Here is a 23,828-nt window from a genome sequence, read left to right on the forward strand (position 1 = left end):
AGTATACGTGCACCCTAACCCTATCATTAACCACCACACACACACAAACACACACGGCATCCACATATCTAAACTTTTAAGGCTCGTCATGTCCGACACCAATGGTGGTGTCAGTGTCCACGCAACATAGGTTATACACACGTTATCTCTCACTTAATGATATCCTTGATTTATTGAAAAACAGACTAACATTCACAAACAAGAGTAACCGCTTTAAGGGGTCCCTCAAAGACCATCATTCTCATCTACTCTAGTGGAGATTGTATCATTACTATCCCAAGATATGTTGAAGACTTGAACTCAAGTCCCCTTTGAACCTAAAGGGCAGTTATGGCCTACGGCCGCACAGTCTTTACCCCTTTTTCTCTTTTTATCTTTGAAAAACATAGTTAAATAGACTTAGGGTAAGTTTGGTTTGCTGGGCCACACGTGATTCCAAAATTTTGATTTGAAGTCATATGAATCAGAATCACATGAGGCTTGTTGCGGTTCTGATTCTCATTTAAATGAGAAAGCAACTCTCATTTGTAAAGGCAAATGAGATTCCATTTCTCACAACTCATTTTCTGATCTTCATTTAACCAATGCAAATGTGATTGATTCTCATTTGCATGAGAGTCCAAATCTCATGAGACTCAACCAAACATGCCCTTAGTCAAAAGATAATTAATCTCATGAACTCTCTTATTATGTGTCACGCGTGAGAATAGAAGAAAAAACAAAGAAACATCAATTGCTACATAACAATCTAACAGGGAATCTGATTCTTCACTGGGCGAAGCCCAACCAGTTGCCGCACAATCAAATTGAGTGAAAAAGATGGCATCATCCTCTGACAACAAAACCTATGGGATCTCATAAGAAGATAAACTGCTCATCATTGCACCCTCATTAATTCTTCATCCAGAGGGCCAGACAACTTGGCTACATAGCAAAGCTCTCAATAAGATGAATATGGTGATACTGAGAGAAAATGGTTTTAGATAACGTGCTGGAGAGGATTGATGGGGTTTCATGTTCAAGCATTGCTCTATACATGAAAAAAAATATCACAAGCGTTACACACACGCTTGATCAACCAATACGAGTTTCAAATTATTTTTCTAGAAAAAAAAACTCTCATTGAACTATCCCAAAATAAAAAGAGAAAACTATAAAAAAAGTACCCATTGAACAGCTAAAGAAGATTCTATATGTTTTAGTTTTTTATTTCCTCTTATTTGATGAATAGATCACAGTCTCTCCATTGTTGACACAATCACATAAAGATAACCATGCCCACATTTGCTGGACATATTTAGCAAACATTCTTTTTGAAAACAGAAGCATTGGAAATAAAAAGCAATTTCTCTCTTTTTTAAGCAACTTCATGAATTCAAATGGCTCTACCTATTTGATACTTTGTTTGCTTCTGATGCATTAGCATTTTCTGTGCACATTTTGGAAATCTTAATCAATTCTGAATTACAGGGAAAAAAAGACATTCTAAAGTAAACTGAAAAAGCAAGTGTCATTTTCATCATGCTCGCAGAAGCCACTCAAAGAAAAGAGCACAATGGTGTATGAAACATCTTCAGCTCATCATATCAACAAAGTATACAAAAAAAGGTACCATTTTGCATAATACAAAACAGAGATTAGAAATTCTCCCTGGGAAAAGAAAAAAGATGAAAAAAGAGAACAATCTGATTCCAGACTAGTGTTGTCTAAATCTGTGTACAACAAACAATTACATAATTCAGAAAAACAAGAAGAGGGAAAAAATGCAGTAAATTTTCACCTGGCGGGTGCAAACTGCAGGAGGAAAAAACGAGTGGAAGAATGAAGGAACCAACAAAACTGATTCAATCGATGATGGTTTGCAAGCTCGGACTAAATGGACAGCCGAAGAATTCAACGCCCGCCGAAGAAGAACTCGGCCCGATACCAGATGAGGGATGTCCCGGCAAGCAAACCCACTTCCTGGTCTTGACATCCATGGCCAGAATCTCAACCCTCTCATAGATGATCAAGCAAATCATCTTTCCGTGCCCCACTGCCCTGAAATTCAGCTCCACAATGCTGTCTTTCCCGCCAAAAAACCGCTCGAAAACCGCCTTCTTCATCTTTGCGAACCTCCTCCACAACCTATCCCCGCCGCAGAGCGCCCAAACCCTGACACCCACAATCCGGCCATCATCGTTCCCGACCCCTCCCACCATGAACATCCTCCCTGCGCTCTCGGCAAACCTGGGGCACACGACACCCGGCGGCATCTCCGCCCTTACCCTGCTCCAGACCCCCTCCCGGAGATTGAAGCAGAGCACGCCCTCTGGCGGACGGCACGTCGGAACGTAGAGATCCGAATCGAGGACGACGGTGCCGAATTCGAGCTCGGCGCCCCGGGGGATCGGCCCGGAGAGGGACCATCTATCGGAGGCGGAGTCGTAGACCTCGGAGGTGAGGTCGTCGACGGAGGGGCCGATGGGGGAGTAGTCGTCGCCGGCGACCACCACGGAGAAGAAGGGGGAGGGGTTGGGGACGAGGGCGACAACGGGGACGAGGCGGCGGCGGATGAGAGGGGGGAGGACGCGCAGGGAGCGGGTGACGGGGTTGCAGATGAGGAGGCGGAGGGAGGAGTCGATGGTGGCGCGGAGGCAAAGGAGGCCGGAGGGGGAGGAGGAGAGCACGTGGAGGGCGGGGAAGGGGAGGAAGGAGGAGAGGTGGATGGTGGACCAGAGGGCGGAGGAGGGGCTGAGAAAGGAGAAGGAAGGGGAGGGGCGTGAGGGGGAGAAGAGGGCGAGGCAAAGGTCGTCGGGAGGAGGGGAGGGGAGGAGGGAGCGGGAGAGGAGGAAGGGATGGGAGGAGAGGAGGTGGTTCCACTCGCGGCAGACTGAGCGGGAGCGGAGGAGGGAGAGGAGAGGAAGGTGGCGGAGCAGCCGGTGGAGGACGTCACGGGGGAGGCCCCGCCACACCTCCGGGATGATCTCTGGCGAATCTCCAGAAGATACGCCGGATCCTCCTGTTCCTCCGCCTTCTTCTGCTTCTTTTTTCTCTTCCTCTTCCTCTTCCTCTTCTTCTTCTTCGCCGGAGGAGAAGAAGTCCAGGGTTTCCATTTCCATTGCTCTAACACACACACAGACAGACAGAGAGAGAGAGAGAGAGATTGGACGCTAAAACGGGTCAGGTGGATTTGGGGTCACGTCGTGGCTTTGATCCATAAAAAAGTGGAGGAGCAGTGGAAATGGATACAGTTCCGCTACACTGGATCAGGCGATACAAGTGTATTTTGGGGGTCAGTCCGTATCCACGTTGTGGATTTGGTCCATATGATAACTGTGGATTGAAGCTAGGGGTGGCAATCGGGTTGGGTCGGCGGATTGGCGGGTTGGGTTCGCGGGTCAGCATACCTCAACACGAACATGACCCGTTTATTAAATGGGTCGGATGTGGCAAACACGAACACGACTCATTTATTAAATGAGTAACCCGACCCGACACGGTTAACCCGTTTAATAAACAGGTCTCGGCCGAAGATTCCGTCGTCGAGCTCTGCATGAGCCTCGCAACCGCCTTCGACTCCGATCCCTCCGTTTGCCTCTCGTACCGCCCCAACGACCCCTCCAACGCCTTCCGCCTCATCGTCAAGACCGGCATCACCCCCTTCGGCTCCCCCGTTGCCTCCCTGCTCTCCATGAGTGCCGAGTTCGACCTCCTCCGTGACGGCCGCGACCCCAAGTTCTTTGTCTGGTTCAGCCCCAGGCCGGCGATTTCTCCATCAAGAAGACGGCCAGATCGTCGTCGATTGGATTCTCTGATGATCCTGGTGCCTTCTTTGACCGGAAGACGGGCAAGGGTTTGGAGGTAAATGGCCTCTTGGAGGAGAACGACGGCGGAGGATCGGCTGATCGTCTCCAGCTAGGGTTATGCGAGAACGGAGGGGTGGTCGTGGCCGAGCAGCGTGATGGATCGACGGTGGCATCGGGATCGTTTGCCGGCGTGATCAACGACCTATTCTCTGGTGTCGAGATCCGCACGATGAGCGCCTTTTGGGTGAAGAATCACGCCGTTGTCAGCTTCGGGTGAGGGATTAGGGTTCCGGTGGGGCTATCACCGGCCGAAATCTCGCTCAGGAACCTGCCGGTATTGGTGATGGGACCCGATTACCATAATAAGATTCTTGTTCATGTATTTGGCAGGACTCATGTTGCGGGTTGACGGGTTGACCCGCCCGCCTAACCCGTTTATTAAACGGGTCAAACGGGTTGGCGGGTTGGCATACCCCTAACATGAACACGACCCGTTTAATAAACGGGTTAGACGGGTTGACCTGTTTACGACACGAACCCGTTTAAGTCAAACCCTAACCCTGCTAAGAAGAGGGTTGGCAGGTCGGGTCAGATTTTGCCACCCCTAATTGAAGGGGTGGAAATGGATATAGTTCTCCATATTTGTGGATCAGGTCATACAAGTGGATTTAATATCAGTTCATATCCCGTTGTGGATTTGGTCCATGAAAACTGTGGGTTGGAGCAGTGGAAATGGATACAGTTCCCCTATACTGGATCAAGCCATACCTTAACACCCACTGTCTCTCTCTCTCTCTCTCTCTCTCTCTCTCCAACTAAGCGTTTAACAAATATAGCCAGGAAAAATATCGCGATTTTTTGTTGCATACTTTCACAAAGAGATAAACTCCGTGAAAAAATCACAATGTTTTTAAAAAAATCACAATGTTTTTTAACATGTCAATTTAAAAGTAATGTGATTTTGTCACATTTTAACGATGTTGGATCAGGTGCAATCACATTGCACATTTTCTATATGCGGCTGCACCTGAGCACCCTCCATCTTTCTCATACAATCCTGTCAGCTGTGGGGTCAACAGCAGATGGTGGGTGCTGAAGTACATCAGCACATTTGAAATATGCAATGTGATTGCACCTGATATTTTTTCTCATTTTAACGTGATATTTACAGGTGTTTTAACTTGCTTATGTTTTCACATATATTCTATTATATATGCCACAGCGCCTGTCACCACACGCGCAATGCAGCGAATGCTGCCACAAGAAACTTACCCTGCACACACAATAGGGAGTCACATAACCTTGTGTTGCTTTTTAGGTGAGCTTAGGTGTATTCAATTAGGTCTAGGTTTAGTTAAAGTCAAAATTATGATTGGTTGATTCTAATAGCTTTTGATAAAAAAAATTAGTACATCAAACCATGTAGAAAAAATCTCAAATTTGAAAAAATATTTTTGATACTTTAAAGAAGGTACATATCAAATTTTAGAGTGACATAGGAATGATTTCTGAAATAAGACAGACAAACATGATATGATAGGGTGAGAATGGGTTTGGTGATAGACACACCCTATTTGTAAAATAGATATCTCAAAACTAAGATACGATAAAATCATGACTTTTGAAAGGTTAAAACTAGATATCTTAAAAAAAACTTTGGCCCAAATTTTAGAACAAAAAAATTTATGGTTTGAGTTGGGTGATTTTCGAAAATTAGGCTAATTTTAAGGTTTATCAATTTTTAGGTTTTTAGGTTTATGCAGGATTGAGTCCTGTGCGTTATGCTAAAGATTATAGTTCAAATCTGAAAGAACTTGGTTCAGGAGTTCTTGGATTACTTAAGGACATGAGTTAGGGTTTGTTATATATTCTAGGGCTTAGGGATATAAGGTAGGGTCGTGAAAAAGGCCGATGAGGTGGAACATACTAAACTACACGACCTAAACAAATTTTCTGAATCAGAGAAGTGCAGTTTTGGTGTTTTCGATCCTAAATGGTTTAAGAGTCTTGAGTAAAAGGTTAGAGACTAGTCTTAAAATATAATAAAGGTCTATAGAGTGGTATAAATACTCGAAATATGTAGAAACACAACTTCTAAATCAAATTTTAAGGTAGAAATCACTCCACAGTGAAGATATGAGTACGAGAAGGGCTTGACTCCTTAGAAGAATTGAAAGACCAGCCTAGATAGACCAGACCTTACGTGAATCAAAACATGAGAAAAAGAGAAAAAAGACATCCAAAGAGAGAGAGAGATTGAAAAACTTCAATTTCTTATTCTATAATGCATAAATGAGAATCCGAGACCTCTCTATTCATAGATGTGAAGCCTAAGATAGAGTCCTATCTAATCAACCTATCATAAAATATAAAATTCTTCTTTTGACAAGACTCATTCTCTAAAAGAAACTTCTTAAAAGAACAAATTAAAAAACTATTTTATAATTAATTAATTATCTAATTAACTTTAATCAGTTTCTAGACTGAGACAATCTTTAAGACTCTCTAGCATAACACATCTTCTTAGGTAGGCTTCGCTCTTTAATTAGCTTCCCTCATCTACTTAACATGTATTCTACTTGTTCTTCTCTTAGAGGACTTGTCACCCATTAAAGAAGCCCTTCCATGTCATCAACCTGCCCCACTTAGGCCTGGACGACTTCACTGCCTACAGAAAAAAGCATGTAGATCCTATGTCTGAAATTAGAACCCATACTGTGCATTGAAAAGTACGTTCAAAGGAGCTGGAGTTGGTCCTGTTTGCATACAGCAGAGGTGTATGTGAACTGGGGTCTGAAACCAGAGGAAAGAGAGCCCTGTAACCTAGCTTGAAAGGTTGCTGCATCCCTTGTCTAGACTTGGGTTGGGAGTTGTGTGTAATCTTGGAGCCTTTCCCACTTGTTCCAGGTAGGGATGGCAGTGGACGGGGGAATGCGGGGCCCCGCCCCGCCTCGCCCCGTTTGGACCGGGGATGAAGGGTATGAAATGGGGATGGAGGCGGGGGTGGAGGATAAAATCCATCCCCGCCGCAGAGGCGGGGCAGGGGTGGACGTGCACTTTTCCCCGCCCCCCCACGATCCCCGCCACGACCACTTTTCCCCGCAATATCCCCGCCCCGCCTCATCCCCGTTTGGACCGGGGATGAAGGGTATGAAACGGGGATGGAGGCGGGGGTGGAGGATAAAATCCATCCCCGCCGCGGAGGCGGGGCGGGGGTGGAGGATAAAATTTTGAGGCAGGGCGGGGGTGGAAACCTTGTCCCCCGCCCCGCCCCACTGCCATCCCTAGTTCCAGGAGCTCCTGGGAGTGTAGTTCAGTCTCCGGAGGTCCTAAGAAATTTCGGCCTTAGTTTGGTGCATAAGTCCTATTCCAAGCTAGAGAAGGATCCTATTCAGGAGAAGGATCTTGAGATCAAGAGAAGGATCAGCAACAGCAAGCTCAAGCACAGTCAATGGCTATGTCTAGTGGGGTCCCACCAGCTTCAAGGTGAGGTTTTATAATTGGGCTTCGATTAGATGGCCAAATTCGGTTCTCTCTCGGATTGTACGATTTTTTTACCAAAATAGCTATCACGTTGGATCCCAACAATTGTTTACCTTCCCAACTTGCATACCCTAATTCAGAAAATGGTTTACACCCAATAAGTTTGTTCCATCCCTAGTCTTTCCATTACTCCGTTTGATGGATATTTTGCTGACATTTCTACCAAAGAAGAAAAGATATTGTATCTACATAAAAGGGGAAAAGAAAAAAAAAAGAGAGAAAGGAAGAAAAGGCTACAAGTACACACAAAAAGTCACTAAATTGATACAGTCAGACTCTGCTGTTCTGTGGCAAAGGCACCACTCCATCAAAGAAGTCCCCAAAGTAGCCAGGAGGTTCCACGACAAGCTTGGAAATGATATCTCTTAATGTTATGACCCCCTCTAGATTACCCTCCTCATCAGCAACATATATCCTCTGGATCTTTTCTCCATCAAGTCTTAAAATAACATCTTCCAATGTGTCATCCCTTTTGCATGAAATTGTTCCCAGGAGTATGGGGGAAGGTTCATGGTGCTCTACCAGGTAGCCTTTAACTGCAGTGAGGAAGTTCTTGGCAGTGATTGATCTGCATACATACAACAGACTGTTACTAATAGCCACCGAAAATTCCACATTATCAATAGTTCACTTTTTCTTTGCCGAGTTAAACAAATCAAATGTTTAACAAACTGAGGCACACACAAGTTTCTATTTTAGAAGCTAATGTGAGATACAAACTTATCATGTGACCCCAAAGATGACACAGCAGGACCTAAACTGGGACATGCAAACTGACCAAACACCAACTGTCCGAAGCTTGCCGCTGCAATTGCAAGGACATTATCAAACAGATTCAGATATACTGAATGAGGTCACAAGACGCCAGGATGGAGCTTTATCCAACTCAAGGCCAATCATGGTCATAATTTACATACACATTTCAAAAGAGATTGGATTGCGACAACAAGCTTATCAATCAGTTGTATAAAGGTTTCTGTTCTGTGAGGTTCAGCTTTTTGAATGAGCGCATGTAACAAGAATGAAGAATTGTCTCACAGAAAACATGGACAACAAGAAGGCTCTGTTTGGGAGCTGGGTGTTGGAAGAGTTTGAGGGAAAAGTGAGTTTTGTTTTAGAGGGAAACAAAAAGTCCAAAAAAGTAACAAAGTATATTTTAGTAATTTGAATTTGAAAAATGAAAGTAACCTTTTTACCCTAAAAAGTAATGTATTCTTAAAAATAACAAAAATTTTAAGGGTGCTTTGATCATTTCAATCAATTGAACGTCGCTAATGTGAACTAATCAAAAGTTAGATAAGCTTCATATGAGAACTAGAAATATGGGCATTTTCAACACTTTTTGTGCAAATCCAACCATGTGGATGTACTTGGCATGGTGAATTTGCTAGGAATCAACCACTGGATCGTGTATTTTCGAAGAAAAAATGTGATTTTTGAATGCTTGAATATTTATGAAGATTATGAGTCATTGATTTTAAAGCCTTAAAAAATATCATCTATGCATCAAAATCGGGTGATTCAAGAGCAGGATCTTATAAAACCAAGCATGTAGATCACAACCGTATGGTCAGATTCAAGAGAAAAAAAATTAAAAAACCATGAAAATAGCAGTTCACACATTAGTTCTCATATCCTAATGACTCAGCCTATATATATATATATATATATAGTAACTAGAATATGAGAACTTATATAGAGTAACTAGAATATGAGAACTAGAAATATGAGCATTTCTGATGCAGGGCAGGATGGACCCAGACCCCACCCCAAGACCCGTGACCCGGATCCAGATCCATCAAGAAGAAGACCCGGATCTCGTCTCGGGTCCATGACTGGACCCGAGACCCGGATCCGCCAGCTGAATATTTAAAACCCTCTCCTAGGGTTTTACGAAGGCAGGGATTGATTTTTTTGGGCAGCAGCCTTTTTTTCGTTCCAGCATTTTTTTTTACTTTCTTTACCTATTGTCTCATTCCTTTGCATTGTTTGTTATTTCATTTATCGTTCAACACTGTACTTGTTCATTGGGGTTCTCTATTTCAATAAAAGGAGGGTTAACACAGTCACCATCATTTTGGGTGACTGTTTCTCTTATTTCTGCCCATTGTTGATCGTGAGAGTCGCACTGCCTCTTCCAGCCAGCAGAGCAGCCGGCCATCACCACTGCATCAGTTGGTATCAGAGCCAGCGCCTTTTCTCCCCGACAGCAAGATGAGTTCGGAGGTGAGGGGCGATCCGGTGACAGAGATCGAGCAGGAGGATGTCGGCAACACGGACCCAATACTACGGATGATGAAAATGATGACGAAGATGCAGGAAAGCGTATTGCGAGTCAGCCGGGACATGGCAAGTATATCACGGCGATTGGATGGGGTGGAGAGTCTAGTTGCAGCGACTGATTCACCAGCAGTACCACCCTCAGTGTCTACTCAGCAGGTTGGTGTCGTCCCTGTCGAATCTGTGGTTGTGACCCAACAACACTTCCCATTAGTCGTGCCATCTGGTGATACAGGGAAGGAGTTATGCAGGGACGTCGGCCAGCCGTTACCCCAAAGCCTGCCCATCAGCAACGTGGGTGCGCAAGTAGGGCAACGACCCACGCAGCAGGGGCAGCCAATCGGGCACGGTCTGCGTGGGCCGAACCTGATGCCGAGTCAAGCTGCAAACACACCCACCTCAACCCAGACTGGGGTGGGTCTGTCAGTTTTCCCAGCACCTGTGCGTGGGGGCGCTGTTGCAGCACATTTGCAGACCAAGGGGACTGAATCCCTATGGACCGGACCTGCTCCAACAGGGTCCGGTCGAGATCCCACTAGGATCGGACCCATACCCGATTTCCAGGGACCACCCTTTGGGTTCCCGGTGGCGGGTATGGATCCTGCAAACCCATATCCAGCCTACCCAGTTGGGTTTGGATTGCAGTTTACTACGAATCAGGCCCAACACGTTATTTTCGAACCCCAAATGGGACCCCATACCGACCCAAACCTGTATCGGACCCAGACGGAGCTCCAGTTTGATGTTGAGCCGGGTCAAAACCAGACCCATAATTGTAGGGATCGTGGATCGAGTTCAAACCAAACCTTTTACCCCCACAACTCGATCCCCGATCCAACCTATTCAAATTTGGGTCCGACGAATAGTCTAGGATTAGGCCCGATCCATATCCAGTCGGGCGAATCATCTCAGTCCAATACCAACCCAACCAAATACCCGAACCAGAACCAACCCAGTAACCCACCCCAGATCCAAAACCCAATACCATACCCTACCCTGACCCTGCGTCAAGGCACCAATACTGTGGCGGATTACACTGCGGAGTTCCATCGTCTTTCCCTACGAGTGCAGATCGAGGAGACCGCCCGCCAGCAGGTCACGAGGTATATTTCTGGTCTCCGTCCTGCTATTTCTGATGATTTCAGTTGTATCACAGTCGAGTCACTGGATCAGGCAAGTAGTTATGCTATGAATGTAGAGGAGGAACTGAAAAGGAGGCAGGAACATAGGACATCCCCTAGTGATCAGTCCAGTCAACCCAAGTCGAGTTTCCCAATCAGGGGAGCGAGCTCCCCTAGGAAAGAAGACTCAAAGTCCGCCCAAGGAGTCGACCCTAGCAAACCCGATCAGTCTGGACCTGCGTACCACACCAGATCCAAGGGTAAGCCCAATGAGTCCATTGTTCATTGTTTTAGGTGTCAAGAGTTAGGTCATATTGCATCCAAGTGTCCCACCATGAATAAGAACACTCATCTAGCAGAGGGCATTGTTGAGTCTGCGTCCGATAGTGAGAGCGAGGGTGAGTCGCTTGTTGAGGGGAATGACGAGGTGAAAGTCATAGAGTTCGATGGCAGCATCGAAAATTTGTTAACCATTCGTCATGTGTTGACCACATCACGAGAGTCGACCCCCACAAAATGGTTGCGAAATAATATTTTTAGAACTCGGTGTAACTGTGAGGGGCGTGCATGTGATGTTATCATTGATACTGGAGCGTGCGAGAATATGGTGTCTGAGAGTGTCGTGTCAACCTTGAACCTAAAAACAGAAAAATTGTCCCAACCTTATAAAATGGCATGGTTCAAGAAAGGCAACGAGGTGCCAATCACCCTGCGTTGTCTAGTTCGGTTCTCTATGGGGGAGCATTACCACGATGAAGTGTGGTGTGACGTGGCGCCCATGAGTGCGTGTCACATCTTATTGGGACGTCCCTGGCAGTTTGACCGTAAGACCATCCATGATGGCCGTAGGAATACATACACATTTGTCTTTCAGGGTCATAGGATAGTTCTCCTTCCCACCAAGGAGACCGGGTTGCCCCGGCTAGCGGGCCTAGTTGACCGATCTTCCCTCCTTGAGCTGCCTGAAACTTGGCACCTTTCTCCTACATCTAATGTGTATGATCTATATGCTTACTGTGGAGACAACAAGTCGTCAGAGCCGACTTTTTTCCCACCTGGGGAGAATGATGCAGGGCAGGATGGACCCAGACCCTACCCCAAGACCCGTGACCCGGATCCAGATCCATCAAGAAGAAGACCCGGATCTCGTCTTGGGTCCATGACTGGACCCGAGACCTGGATCCGCTAGTTGAATATTTAAAACCCTCTCCTAGGGTTTTACGAAGGCAGGGATTGATTTTTTTGGGCAGCAGCCTTTTTTCGTTCCAGCATTTTTTTTTTACTTTCTTTACCTATTGTCTCATTCCTTTGCATTGTTTGTTATTTCATTTATCGTTCAACACTGTACTTGTTCATTGGGGTTCTCTATTTCAATAAAAGGAGGGTTAACACAGTCACCATCATTTTGGGTGACTGTTTCTCTTATTTCTGCCCATTGTTGATCGTGAGAGTCGCACTGCCTCTTCCAGCCAGCAGATACGTTGCAGTCGACCATCACCACTGCATCAATTTCCAACACTTTATTTGCAAATACAACCATGTGGATGTGCTTGGCATGGTGAATTTGCTAGGAATCAAAGATTGGATCCTGTATTTTCGATGAAAAAATGTGATTTTTGAATGCTTGAATATTTATGAAGATTATGAGCCATTGAATTTAAAACCTTAAAAAGAAACATGTTTATGCATCAAAATCGGATGATTCAAGAGTGGGTTCTTATAAATCCAAGCATGTAGATCACATGATCACATCCATATGGTTAGATTCAAGAGAAAAAAACATAAAATCCAAGAAAATAACAGTTCACACATTAGTTCTCATATTTCCTGTTCTCATATTCTAGTGATTCTATATATATATATATATATATATATATATATATATATATATAGAGAGAGAGAGAGAGAGAGAGCATAATACTTGAAATCCTTGTAGAGCTCAGGTGCAGTAAGAAGATATTGAACATCTCGTATGCTAATATTCCCGATGGGTTTCCATCCACTATCATCAACAACAGGAAGTCCACCTATACCCTTTTCTCTCATTAGCTTGAAAGCCTGAAGAACAGGTTCCTCCTCATAAACCTGGTACAGTTCAACAACAGCCAAACAAGTTTCATTTGACGTTAAATCTCCAAAAACTTCAATGGCTTGCATTGGTATGCTGCTATCTGGTTTCTAACCATAATGATCATGGAGAAGATGTAGAAATTGGACGCTTCACAAAGTCATAAATGCAGAAAAGTACAAGGAGAAGCACCTTGACTAACTCATTTGGTTTCATAACTGGAAGGCCAAGTTCAAACAGTTTCTTAGTGCCCCAATTCTGAAACCAAGGTAGCCTTACACATTCAGTAAGTACATGGACAACAGAAGATTGGGTGATGATGTTATCAATCTTTCCTTCACCAAGGTCAACCACAGGAAGGCTTTTCATCCCATACTTCGATAGTAACAAGAGCATGGTTAGGAAAGAGTCTGAATTCTGCAGGGCAAGAAACGGGGCCCATCGGAACGATCCAGATATATCTCTCACCTGTTTAAGCACATGCACAGCTTAGATTTTTAGGTCTTTCTTAAGCAGAAATCCTAAAACCTGTGAAATCAATAAGAAAACAACCTTTGTATTCTTATAAAAATCTGAAGAAGTGAGGGCTTCAAAAAAATCTCCTCCCGTTGATGCAGCAGCTTCAGCATCTGAGTATCCTGATCTTGCTGCTATAGTCACACCAGCACCAGCGGCAGTTGCAACAGCAGCACCAACTAAATCACCATTAGCAAACCCAGCTACAGCTGATCCATCCATCATCCTATGTTCTGCAACTTCATACTGCAATAGAAGAAATGTGAGCATAGTTTGTTTCCCTCATCATCCTGGAGGAACTTCATATCAGCAGGAAAGGAAGACACTATCACAACAGCTATTGGATCATGTAGGCAGAAAAAATAGAACTTCTACATAAACTTTTCCATGATGCTTTCATTTAAGGCTACTGAAACTTGGTGGAATGTTGCACTTTCAGACTAATGCATGCTGGACATAAACATCAAAACATCCGTTACTAGATTAATAAGCCTTAAAAACAAATGACCTCAATAATGTGTATGTGCACCACATATGGGCATTCAAATGTGTTTAGACACCAAATGCTGGGATTTGTTGGCTTCAAGATTTGCATGTGATTGATCCAAAATAATGTGAGTGAGTAAAGCAGGAACTTGTTGGACCATCACCTCTTGACCTTCACATGCAGACAACCCAGAGGATTACATCCCCAAAGACATGCTCATACACATGCAAATAGTAGGCATGAACACACATGTATACAGGCACATGAACATTTTAAAATGAACTTATATATGCTTAAACAAACTCGACATACTTCACAATTTATACTCTAGAGAAAAGGACACTTCCTAATTTAAAATGTGAAATGCATCTGAACACCTGCAAAACATGTGAATGTGGTTCTGGAAATATGACCGTCTTCCACTTGACACAAATAATTCTGATCCAGGAGTATCAAATCTAAGATAGGAACATCTCAGAGCCCTGAGAATGCTGATGTACCGAAACTGATGATAGATCAAACTGCAGCGGAACTGTGGCTGTCTCACCAATTTGTTTAATAGCATAAGAAATAATCACAAATAAGTATAACTCAAATACCACTGCGATCTCGACTTTATTCTGTCAAAAATGGGCCTGAGATAATTGTCATTTGTCACAAAACTTACAGTCAATTTCTTATTTGAAAGTTCTATGCAGGAATTTTATCTAGAAAAAGCATTTATTCGTTCTCCCATAGCATTTGCCCAACTCATGCACATGAATGTAGCGAAATCCTATGATGGAACTTGTGGGCTATGCATATGGAAAGATATCTTTCATCAGGACAAAAAGTGAACACATTTTCACAGGCCACCAAAAATTAAAAGAAATGTAACAAGAAATAATAAATTTACTTACAAAACATGGAATGTATAACACCTAGTGATTTGGCAATATACATACCACTATGCATACAGGAGAGCAAGACCTTCCTAGAAAAAACAAGCGAAGGCAACAATGCAATGCTTTGTACTCTAATCATAAGAATAAACTTGATGCTACCAAATTGAACCAAGAACATAAGCAAGAAAAGAAGAAACAAAGAGTCATTATTGTCTACATAATTACCAGTAATGCTGATGATCCCAATAATATGATTATGAATAAATAAACACCTGCCTGCAACTCTAAACCTCACACAAAGACAGATAACTTTACATTTTTAAACAATCAAAACAACTACACAGAGACCAACAGAACATATCAAGAGAGCTTTTCAAGAAAGAACTAATATGCCTAGTGGAGTTCTATTCACAAGCAAGGTCCTCACCTGTTGGTTTTAATGGATAGAATCATATGTTAGCATGAGAAATCCAGGGTATGAGCTTCTCCCATGTCCCCAGTAAATGAGAATCAACTTCATTGAGTTTAGAATACAAAACAGGATTCTAGGTTGTCGCAATGTGCAGAACTTATATAATCAATGAAAAGAGGAGTCTAGGAGAGTCAAATGCAACTTTATATCTTGAGAAGGTTTCAATTCAAGAAGCTTCAGAATGACTGTTCCTAATGGTTATTATTTACATTCACGTCGTACTTAGAACTGGTGAGCTCCTAAAGTTATATAGCTAAGAGATATGCAACAGAAATTATAGAACACAATAGCAGACTTTCAAGAGTTACTGGACATCAGAGAACCTGGATATGCAAATGGATTAATAGCCTCAATGGCAGCCACAACACCATCCATAAGCAAATAGAAGATGTCAAACAACCATGTGAATTGTTGTGAATTGATGAGATAAAAATGTACAAACCAAGAAAACAAAGGTCAAATGCCACTTGGATAACACTGCCAATAATTTTTCTGTAACTGTAGTATAAGATAGGAAAAGTAAAAACTCTTACCAATTATATATTCCATATTCGGTGCAAGATGAATCTCTGCAATTTTACCATGCCAAAAAAAACACAAGGCAGGATCTTTAGCATATTGGCGTTGCACCAACAAATATTCTTCAGAAGACCAAGACCTAATTGAATATGTTTACCAAAAAAAGTGCTACAGGAAACACGGCTAGCACTTTCTTCCCTTTACATTTTATTGGAGATATAGGACTAAGAACGAGGAAATAGAAAATGTGAGATGAAGCTGCATCTTCAGAATGAATATGCAAATAGTACTACAACAATGACATGGGATATAGCACATATACATGATATCAAGATCATTAAAGGCACTAGTCATGGCCTTGGTGATGAGTATTGCCTGACATGGCCCAGTGTGGGTCATATCTGGTTATTTGTCAACAAAATCGATCATAAAATAAAAAATTTGTACATCATAATTATATTATGATTATTTCAATATAATTATAAGTTATATAATAATACAAGTCATATACCTGCACACATATGTTGTGCATATCAAACAATTTAGCCTATTAAGTGATGGTATCCATATGATCCGGGACCATAACCAGCCTTATTTTTTTGGAATAGGAAAGCTAAAGGATAACCCCTGCAGGATTCAAACCTGAGACCCCTTGGTTATGATAGTGCGACCTAATCATCCAGCTATCACATCCAACCCCTAGAACCAAACCCACATGTACATACATATCATCAAGTTCATCACAACACATACAATCAACCAATATGCACTAATTAAGCTGACAAAATCATACTAATATCAATTTATACAAAGCAACTTTATCAACATCACAGAAGTTAGCATAGTTGTGATTCCAAATGCAACAAATCAGTCTATATAGAACAGGGGAGGGAGGGTGATGATGCCCTAATATTCCCATCATATTTCCCAAGCCTAATAGGACCAAAATTACTTAAATGTCCCTTCAAGAATCAGAAGTTTTCACGGACTAAGCATGGTGGAGCACTAGGTAGGCCAAGCGATTGCCTGGCTTGTCTAGGCTATAGCTGCTCCCTGGCCCTGCCCAGGCACGCAGCCACACACTAATAGGATGCTGCACGGTGGGCCTCAGTGGGTGACAAGAACAGATGCTAAAGTTCAATAATCATGTATTGCACACATAAGGCAACCATGCTCACGTACATGAACACCCATGTAGGTGTCATATCTCCCTAATGTACTATGTCACAGGGACACACCATTTTGGCCTCATGCCCTTGGTGACATGAAGCAGACATGGTATGATATATGCTGACATGACCCGGACACGTATTGACATTATTTTCATATTTTAAAACTTTAATACATTTTCATAAAAATAAATTTTATATATTAAAATATTCAAAATTGTTTTTTGTTGATTAAAATTTAAGAAAATCCATGCTCCCTGTCCTATTTTTCAAAAAAATATATTATATATATGAACTCGCGTCTTGATCTCATGTCTTACATGTCAACAAAGGGCATGCACGTTGCTATAAGCTTCAGTTATATGACATGGTATGTACATAGCATTAACGTATCTATGTCAGTCCACAAAGGCCGGTGGACAAATATGCTAGACAGAGGAGTTCCATGATAACCAATTGTTCAAATCAAAATATTCCTTGTAATTGTAAAAGAGGTCTTTGCTGTTGCATCCTGGACAAAACCTCATTTACAAGTCTCCGTTTCCATGTAAAGACCATTCCGTTTTTTAGTTCTCGGTTTTTAGACCTTTCTCATGGTTTCTCCTCTGTCAAAATTACACACACACCCCATTAAATTGGTTATTCATAACGATGTGCACTATGCCATATAAAGTAGAGTCCATAGTTTGCTTCACCAGATTAGAAGAAAACAATTATTAGAGCTATTATCCATTTGATTTAGGTCTCTTCAAGACAGCCCACAGAAAAGGGGGGCACTTCGAGCTTCTTAGCCGCAACATTTGTTATTATTGGTATAGTTAAATTCACATTCTTCCATCATCCTTTCCACCAAACCAACTTCACTTTTTGGTCTAAAAGAAGAAGTGCGAATTACCAACTATGCGATGGAAACAGTTGAGGGGAGCTCTAACCTGATGCAGAAGCCAAACAGAGATGCCGGAAAACTCGAAAATGCCGATGTATTGGTCGATCCAACTCGCGCACTCATCGGCTCCGACGTTCCTCACAGGCGCACTCAGAATCTTGTGTTTCGACAGCACCTCCACTGCCTCCGCCAAGCTCGCGTCCGAATTGACCTCAATTACTGCAACCCCGTCGTAAGAAAACCTCAATTTCCCCAAGAAGGAACCATTTTCCACTAGAATTTGGAGCACCCACAACAAACTAAGCAACAAACCATGCAACCCCATCACAAGAAAACCTCAAGTTCCCGAAGAAGGAACCATTTCCCACAAGAATTTAAAGCACCCATAACAAACCAAAGCAAGAAATCAACAGAAAAAGGAACACCAACAAAAAATGTTCCAAAGAAAAAGCAAAAGAAAGATAAATGAAAAGGAGCAAGAGAGAGAAAGAGGGTTTGTGGAGGATACTCTGAGACATCGAGGAGGGTGGGAAAGAAGAGACGGGTATGATCTCAAAGCAGGAGTTGAGCTTCTCTGAAGGGGAGAGCAGTGGTTCCTGGACGTCCCACAATTCCTCCACGGTAATCCCAAGCTTTGCCTCTGGGCTCTTCAATTCCTCTACAAGACTCCCCAGACGCTTCAATCCCTCTACAGTGATCCCTAGCTTTCCCTCCGTACTCTCCACATGAGCCATCTCCCTCTCTCTCCTCTCTCTCTCTCTCTCTGTAACATGTGAAGATATACGTACAGACGCAGGCGACGATTGTCCTAAAGACAAAAGCGTAGCCCTCACGCGTGTAAAGCTCGTGTTGCCCGTATGATCAATCGCCCGTGCCAGCTGGATTTGATCTGGATCTTCAACTCAACGCCTTCACAACCACCCCGCTGATCATGCGAGCGACCCGTGGTGTTGATGATTTGCAGTAGACCTTCAACTTGGAGTCTTGAGGTATGACATTGTATGAATTGTATGAACCTTCTTTAAGTTAAAATTACCAATCCATCTCCTAGCATGATCTCATGCACAAACTTAAAAAGCTTTAAAGAGAGTCCCAAGATATTTTATCATTTTTTTTTTACCATTTTTACCGCTGTTAGTATGGTGATGATCAAACAATGCACATTTTTTTATAGTTCTTATGTTTTTAGAGGCATTTTCTTAAAAAAAAAAATCAAAATATGGTGGCAAGTAGGGCTGAGAAACGAGACAAGCAGTGGTCGTTCAGCTTGGCGAGCCGAGCTACAAGCAAGCTTGTTTAGGTAAAGGAACCGAGCACGAACATGGCAAACTCGTATAAGCATAGTTTTGCATATTATATATTTAAATATTATATATTTTATACATATTATATTATCAAAAATGTATATTATATATGTTGTATACATGTATTATATATATAATATTATCCAACTTTAGAAACCCACTTAAAAAACAAATATTTTAGAAAATGAGCCAGCTCGTGATTGACCCGTAACAAGCTCGATCTTGGCTTGGCTTGGCTTGGCTTGTGACAAGCTCGCGAGCCGATCCCGAGCATGGGTGTACCCTTAACGAGCCCAGCTCGAACAGCCCAAGCTCGGTTCATTTGCCAGCAAGCCTAATGGCAAGTGAAAAATGAACTTTAAAATAAAAATATTTTGTTAATATCTCATTAAGGTTCTATAAAGTTTATTACAATGCTATTGGTGTCGGGAAGATATTGGAGAGGGAAAGTCTCAAGATAAATTTTTTTTTTTTTAAATACCTTGAGAAAAACATTGGCATATATAAAAATTAAAATATATAAAACATATAATGTAATATTCGGTGTATTTTTAAAATTTTAAAAAGCATTTAAAAATATTTATGGCAGATTTAAAAAAAAATTATAAAGTTTTGGAACCTACCCTGGGCGTCCCTAGTGGACCCCTCTAGAGTTCGGGTCATAGAGAGAGAAAGCATTTCTCTTCTATTCCTCACTCAGCTGACACCCTCCTCTTCTTCCCATTTTATTGGTTAAAACCCCTCGCGCATCACCCATCCACCTGCATGTTGGTGGGACTTAACGCACCACCATCCTCTTCTCCACCACTGCCGATGCACCTCAGCCGACCCTGTGTTCGTGTGTTTTCCGTTGTGCCGCCTAAGCACATCCCCTCCTCCACTACGGCCGGCGCACATCCCCTCCTCCGCCTGTGTTGCTGTTGTGAAAGCCAAGACCGCCACCGCCGATTTTGGTGGTGGCCTCTGCCTCACCCGGTTTGTGAAAGACCTCTACCACGATTAGGTGGAGGCCTTCCCTTCGTTGCGCTTGGAGGACACCCCTACTCCGGAGGACGCCAGTATGTTTGAAGGGGGTGCTGCCAAAATTATATTTTATTTCTGACAAATATTTCTTACGCAAACTTGGTTCTAATGAGTTGACCACAAGTGAACCCAAAATGGTATTTCGTGTTTAACAGGGATCTTGTTCTTGGTGTCACTTTCTGGAATGTGGGTATTAGTAGATTAACATACGCTCGTGCTTGCACTCAGATGAATCTTTCAGTACTTAGCTTGGTTAGAAGAGGATCATGAATTAATACTAAGGTCATTCGTTTAAAAAAAACTTTTGCATATTTTTCATGCAAAATTTTGAATTGTTAAGTATAAAGTTATCAAGAAAATTATAAAAATATAAAAAGATAGTTTATTATCATTTATGATATTTTCAATATAAGTGATATAAGTATCACAATTTTTTCGTGGATTATGTTAGCTTTTGAAAAATGATATATATATATATATATATATATATATATATATATATATATATATATATATATATATATATATATATATATATATATATATATATTATTTATTGCATTGGACCATATCAGGTTTGCATTTATTGATTGTTGACATTGACTGAATTTTTTATTCTATTACTGTTCAAGTTTGATTGTGGAGTGGATTTATGTGCAAATTGTGGTTCCTGATGGACCTTTTATTCTTTCATTCCTGCTAATGCTTATCCCTGTCATCAACTTGGAAGAGTCCACACATGATATAAGGCATGGATGGGGAATTTTCAAATTGTTGAAGGGATAAGCCACACTGTTCCCCACATTTTGTTTTTTTAATTTCCCAAAAATCGGATGAAAGCATAAACTTTTCCCCACTTTATTTTTTTTTCAATTTCCCAAGAAGCAAGAATTGGATAAAAGCATAAAAAAGAGAAGAAAGAGAGAAAGAAACAAAATTTCTACAAGATTCAAGATAAGATCAAGAAGACTACAAAAGAAGTATCACTTAGATATGGATGCTTGTAGGCCCAACCAGATAGTAAAATGTTATATCTATGACTTTGGACGACCTCCCACCTCATTTTTAGAGAAAATTTCTTGGTATTGTTTAGCTTTTGTTTTTAGTATTTTTCCAAACAAACATGCTAACTTCATTTTTCTATGAAAAACTCACAAGCCATATTCATGCATCATGGGTTTCTTTTTCATGTTAACCATGCTTTTGCTAAGGAAATCCAGTCTTTTCTTATTGATAGGAATGAAGCAAACGACCCCTAAAATTTTTCTAAGTGGTACATTGCTTAGGATGAAAAAAAACCATGACACCTTCCCTTCAAAATTCAATACCCTCACAAATAAAAGACAATGATGATGATACCAATGGGGGGCGTGTTTGGTAGGAGCTGTCTGTGCACGTCTTTCTGGGAAATAGTACGATTAAATAATATCTGGTGGGGATCTGCCTAACCCTTGCTTTTAAAAAACAAAAGACAGTGATGATGCTGAGTTCAACCCTGGTCATGAACATAGTTGACAATATTTAAGATTTTATGGCTTACACTACCATTTTGATATTTAGCGATGGTCAAAACTGTTACTAAAATCACCAATGGGGGGCTCTATGTGGTTGGTAGGAGCTCAGTGCACGTCTCCTTGGGGTGGGACGTTACAGGTTCAAACCCCAATGGTATGCATGTTGAATAATAACTGGTGGGGTCTGCCTAACCCCAGCTTGCTTTAAAAAAAAAAAAAAAAGACAACGATGATGCTTAGTTTAACCCTGGTCATGAACATAGTTGACTATATTGAAGATTTTATGCATCTTGTGCTAACACTACAACAATTTTGATATTTAGCGATAGTCAAAACTGTTACTAAAGTCATAAACGGGGGCTCCATGTGGTTGGTAGGAGCTGTCAGTGCCACGTCTCCTTGGGGGTGGGACGTTACAGGTTCAAACCCGAGTGGTATGTTGAATAATAACTAATGGGGGGTGTACTTAACCCCCAACTCGCCTTTCAAAAGAAAACTGTCACTAAAATCCACAAATTAAAGCCATCGCTATAGCTCTAACGACCAGCACAATAGCTTTTGTCACTAAAGCATCTATCCACAATAATTGACTGTCAGTATTTTATAGCTTTAGTGACAGTATTTTCCATTGCTATTAGCTGTCACCATTAGCAACAACTTTAACCATCACAAGATCCCTTTATTCAATATTGACGGCTTAGACAGTTACTAAAGGTGTTTCATTAAAAAAAAGTAGAAATCATTAGTGATAACTTAAGCCATCGCTAATAGACATATGCTGACAAATATATAAAATATATTAATATAGGGGAATGAAAACCCTCCCAAACCTCTTCAATGATTTTTTTTTGGTATTTTTTTCAAATTTTTTACCATACAGATGTGTTCAACATGATTTACAATAAATCAATACCTAGATCATGATTTTTGGATAGAAAAAAATGGTACTTGGAGTCTAAAAATTTTATAAAAACTGTATGCCGTTGATTTTGAAACTTATAAAAACCAATCCAGAATCAAATGCTCCAAGAACTGATTCCTATAAAAACAATCTGAATGGTCAAAATTTTGAAAAAAAAAAACACCAAAAATCCAATAAAACGCCCATTGCAAAGGTTTTCCATTGGGGAGGTTTTCATTTCCCTATTAGTACATATATAATATGTGTGAGTTTAATTATAAACATAAATATGAATCTATTATTATAAATGCGTAAAATCAAAGCTAAGATAGAAAACACACAAAAGCAATAGGTTTTTCTAACTGGTAAACAGTGTGTACAATCCCATGTAATTCTTTAACATAAAATGCATCATCCTTGTAAGAAAGAATGAAGCTAAACAAGTCCTTGATATTCATTGCATGTAAACTAAACACAAAGTTGGCCAAATCTTCACAATGCCATGAAGTTGTATGCTTGATATCCAATGCTGAAATTCTCCGACACTACAAATCACCAAAGAAATCAGTATCAAAAGAATGAGTTCGAGTTAGCTTGTTTATAAAAAAAAAAACATTGTTTTAAAGCTGAAAGAAATAAGATTATAAAAAAAATACATGCAAAATATATTTCTTGCTATCCAACGAGGCTTATGTGTGCGTGCAAGAGAGAAAGAGAGAGAGAAAAAAACTCGAACCAGTTTTGAAGTGGATGGTTCTTCAACAGACGATCTTAACATGGAATCACCCATCAAAAAAGGCGCCGGCACATGGTGAAACCGTCGCCGACACAGATCTGCGAGATCTCGACTCGGCAATCAGAAGCCAAAAACTTGTTGAATTCCACTGTATGCCTCCGCACTCGATCGTAGAACTGCAGCACATCCGGATCTCCTCCCGAGTCCGATACGGAAAATATTTCGGGTTCGGCCACCGAACCGAACCACAGCGTGTTATCATAGCCAATCAAGCCTCCAACCTTGACCAGCTTCATCAGACGCTCATGGTAGTTTCCATAGTTGAACTTATCTGCATCCACAAACGCGAAATCATACGATCCTTCTTCTTCTCCCTGCAAAGTTCACCGGCACAAGATTTTGCATCAAATGAAACATGACCAAGTTCATGAACTTCTAGGTTTTTAGACCAACCAAAAGTGAGGTTGAACATGTTTGGTAGCAAGTGAAGTCCCAAACTTGACAAGTCCTGTGCCTGACCAGTTTGAAACCTTATCGGTTCAGGCTCGGGTTGGGGCAAGGAATTAGGGCTGCAAACGGATCGAATATGGGCCGAATCTTGTTAGAATCAAATCTGG

At 41.7% G+C, this 23,828-nt stretch overlaps 3 protein-coding genes across 3 annotated transcripts; 1 reads left to right on the top strand and 2 right to left on the bottom strand.

Moving 5' to 3' along the window:
- Window positions 1-1,844: 1,844 nt before the first annotated feature.
- Window positions 1,845-3,101, bottom strand: LOC149811471 (F-box/kelch-repeat protein At5g15710-like). The gene is made up of 2 exons (XM_089993888.1): window positions 3,068-3,101; window positions 1,845-2,968 (listed from the first exon to the last, which is right to left on the bottom strand). Exons 1-2 carry the CDS (start codon window positions 3,099-3,101, stop codon window positions 1,845-1,847), a joined length of 1,158 nt encoding a protein of 385 aa, XP_089850014.1.
- A 434-nt stretch (window positions 3,102-3,535) lies between these two features.
- On the top strand, window positions 3,536-4,065 carry LOC149811472 (uncharacterized). The gene is made up of 2 exons (XM_089993889.1): window positions 3,536-3,724; window positions 3,826-4,065. Exons 1-2 carry the CDS (start codon window positions 3,536-3,538, stop codon window positions 4,063-4,065), a joined length of 429 nt encoding a protein of 142 aa, XP_089850015.1.
- Window positions 4,066-7,371: 3,306 nt separating this feature from the next.
- Window positions 7,372-18,509, bottom strand: LOC149811473 (SNF1-related protein kinase regulatory subunit gamma-1-like). Its single transcript, XM_089993708.1, has 6 exons — window positions 18,242-18,509; window positions 17,780-17,952; window positions 13,353-13,562; window positions 12,993-13,268; window positions 12,654-12,817; window positions 7,372-7,899 (listed from the first exon to the last, which is right to left on the bottom strand). Exons 1-6 carry the CDS (start codon window positions 18,465-18,467, stop codon window positions 7,602-7,604), a joined length of 1,347 nt encoding a protein of 448 aa, XP_089849834.1. The 5' UTR covers window positions 18,468-18,509; the 3' UTR covers window positions 7,372-7,601.
- Between the last annotated feature and the right edge of the window lie 5,319 nt (window positions 18,510-23,828).

Source organism: Nuphar pumila, chromosome 17 (genome assembly GCF_984573655.1).
Source record: "Nuphar pumila chromosome 17, dmNupPumi1.hap1.1, whole genome shotgun sequence".
NCBI classification, from domain to species: domain Eukaryota; kingdom Viridiplantae; phylum Streptophyta; class Magnoliopsida; order Nymphaeales; family Nymphaeaceae; genus Nuphar; species Nuphar pumila.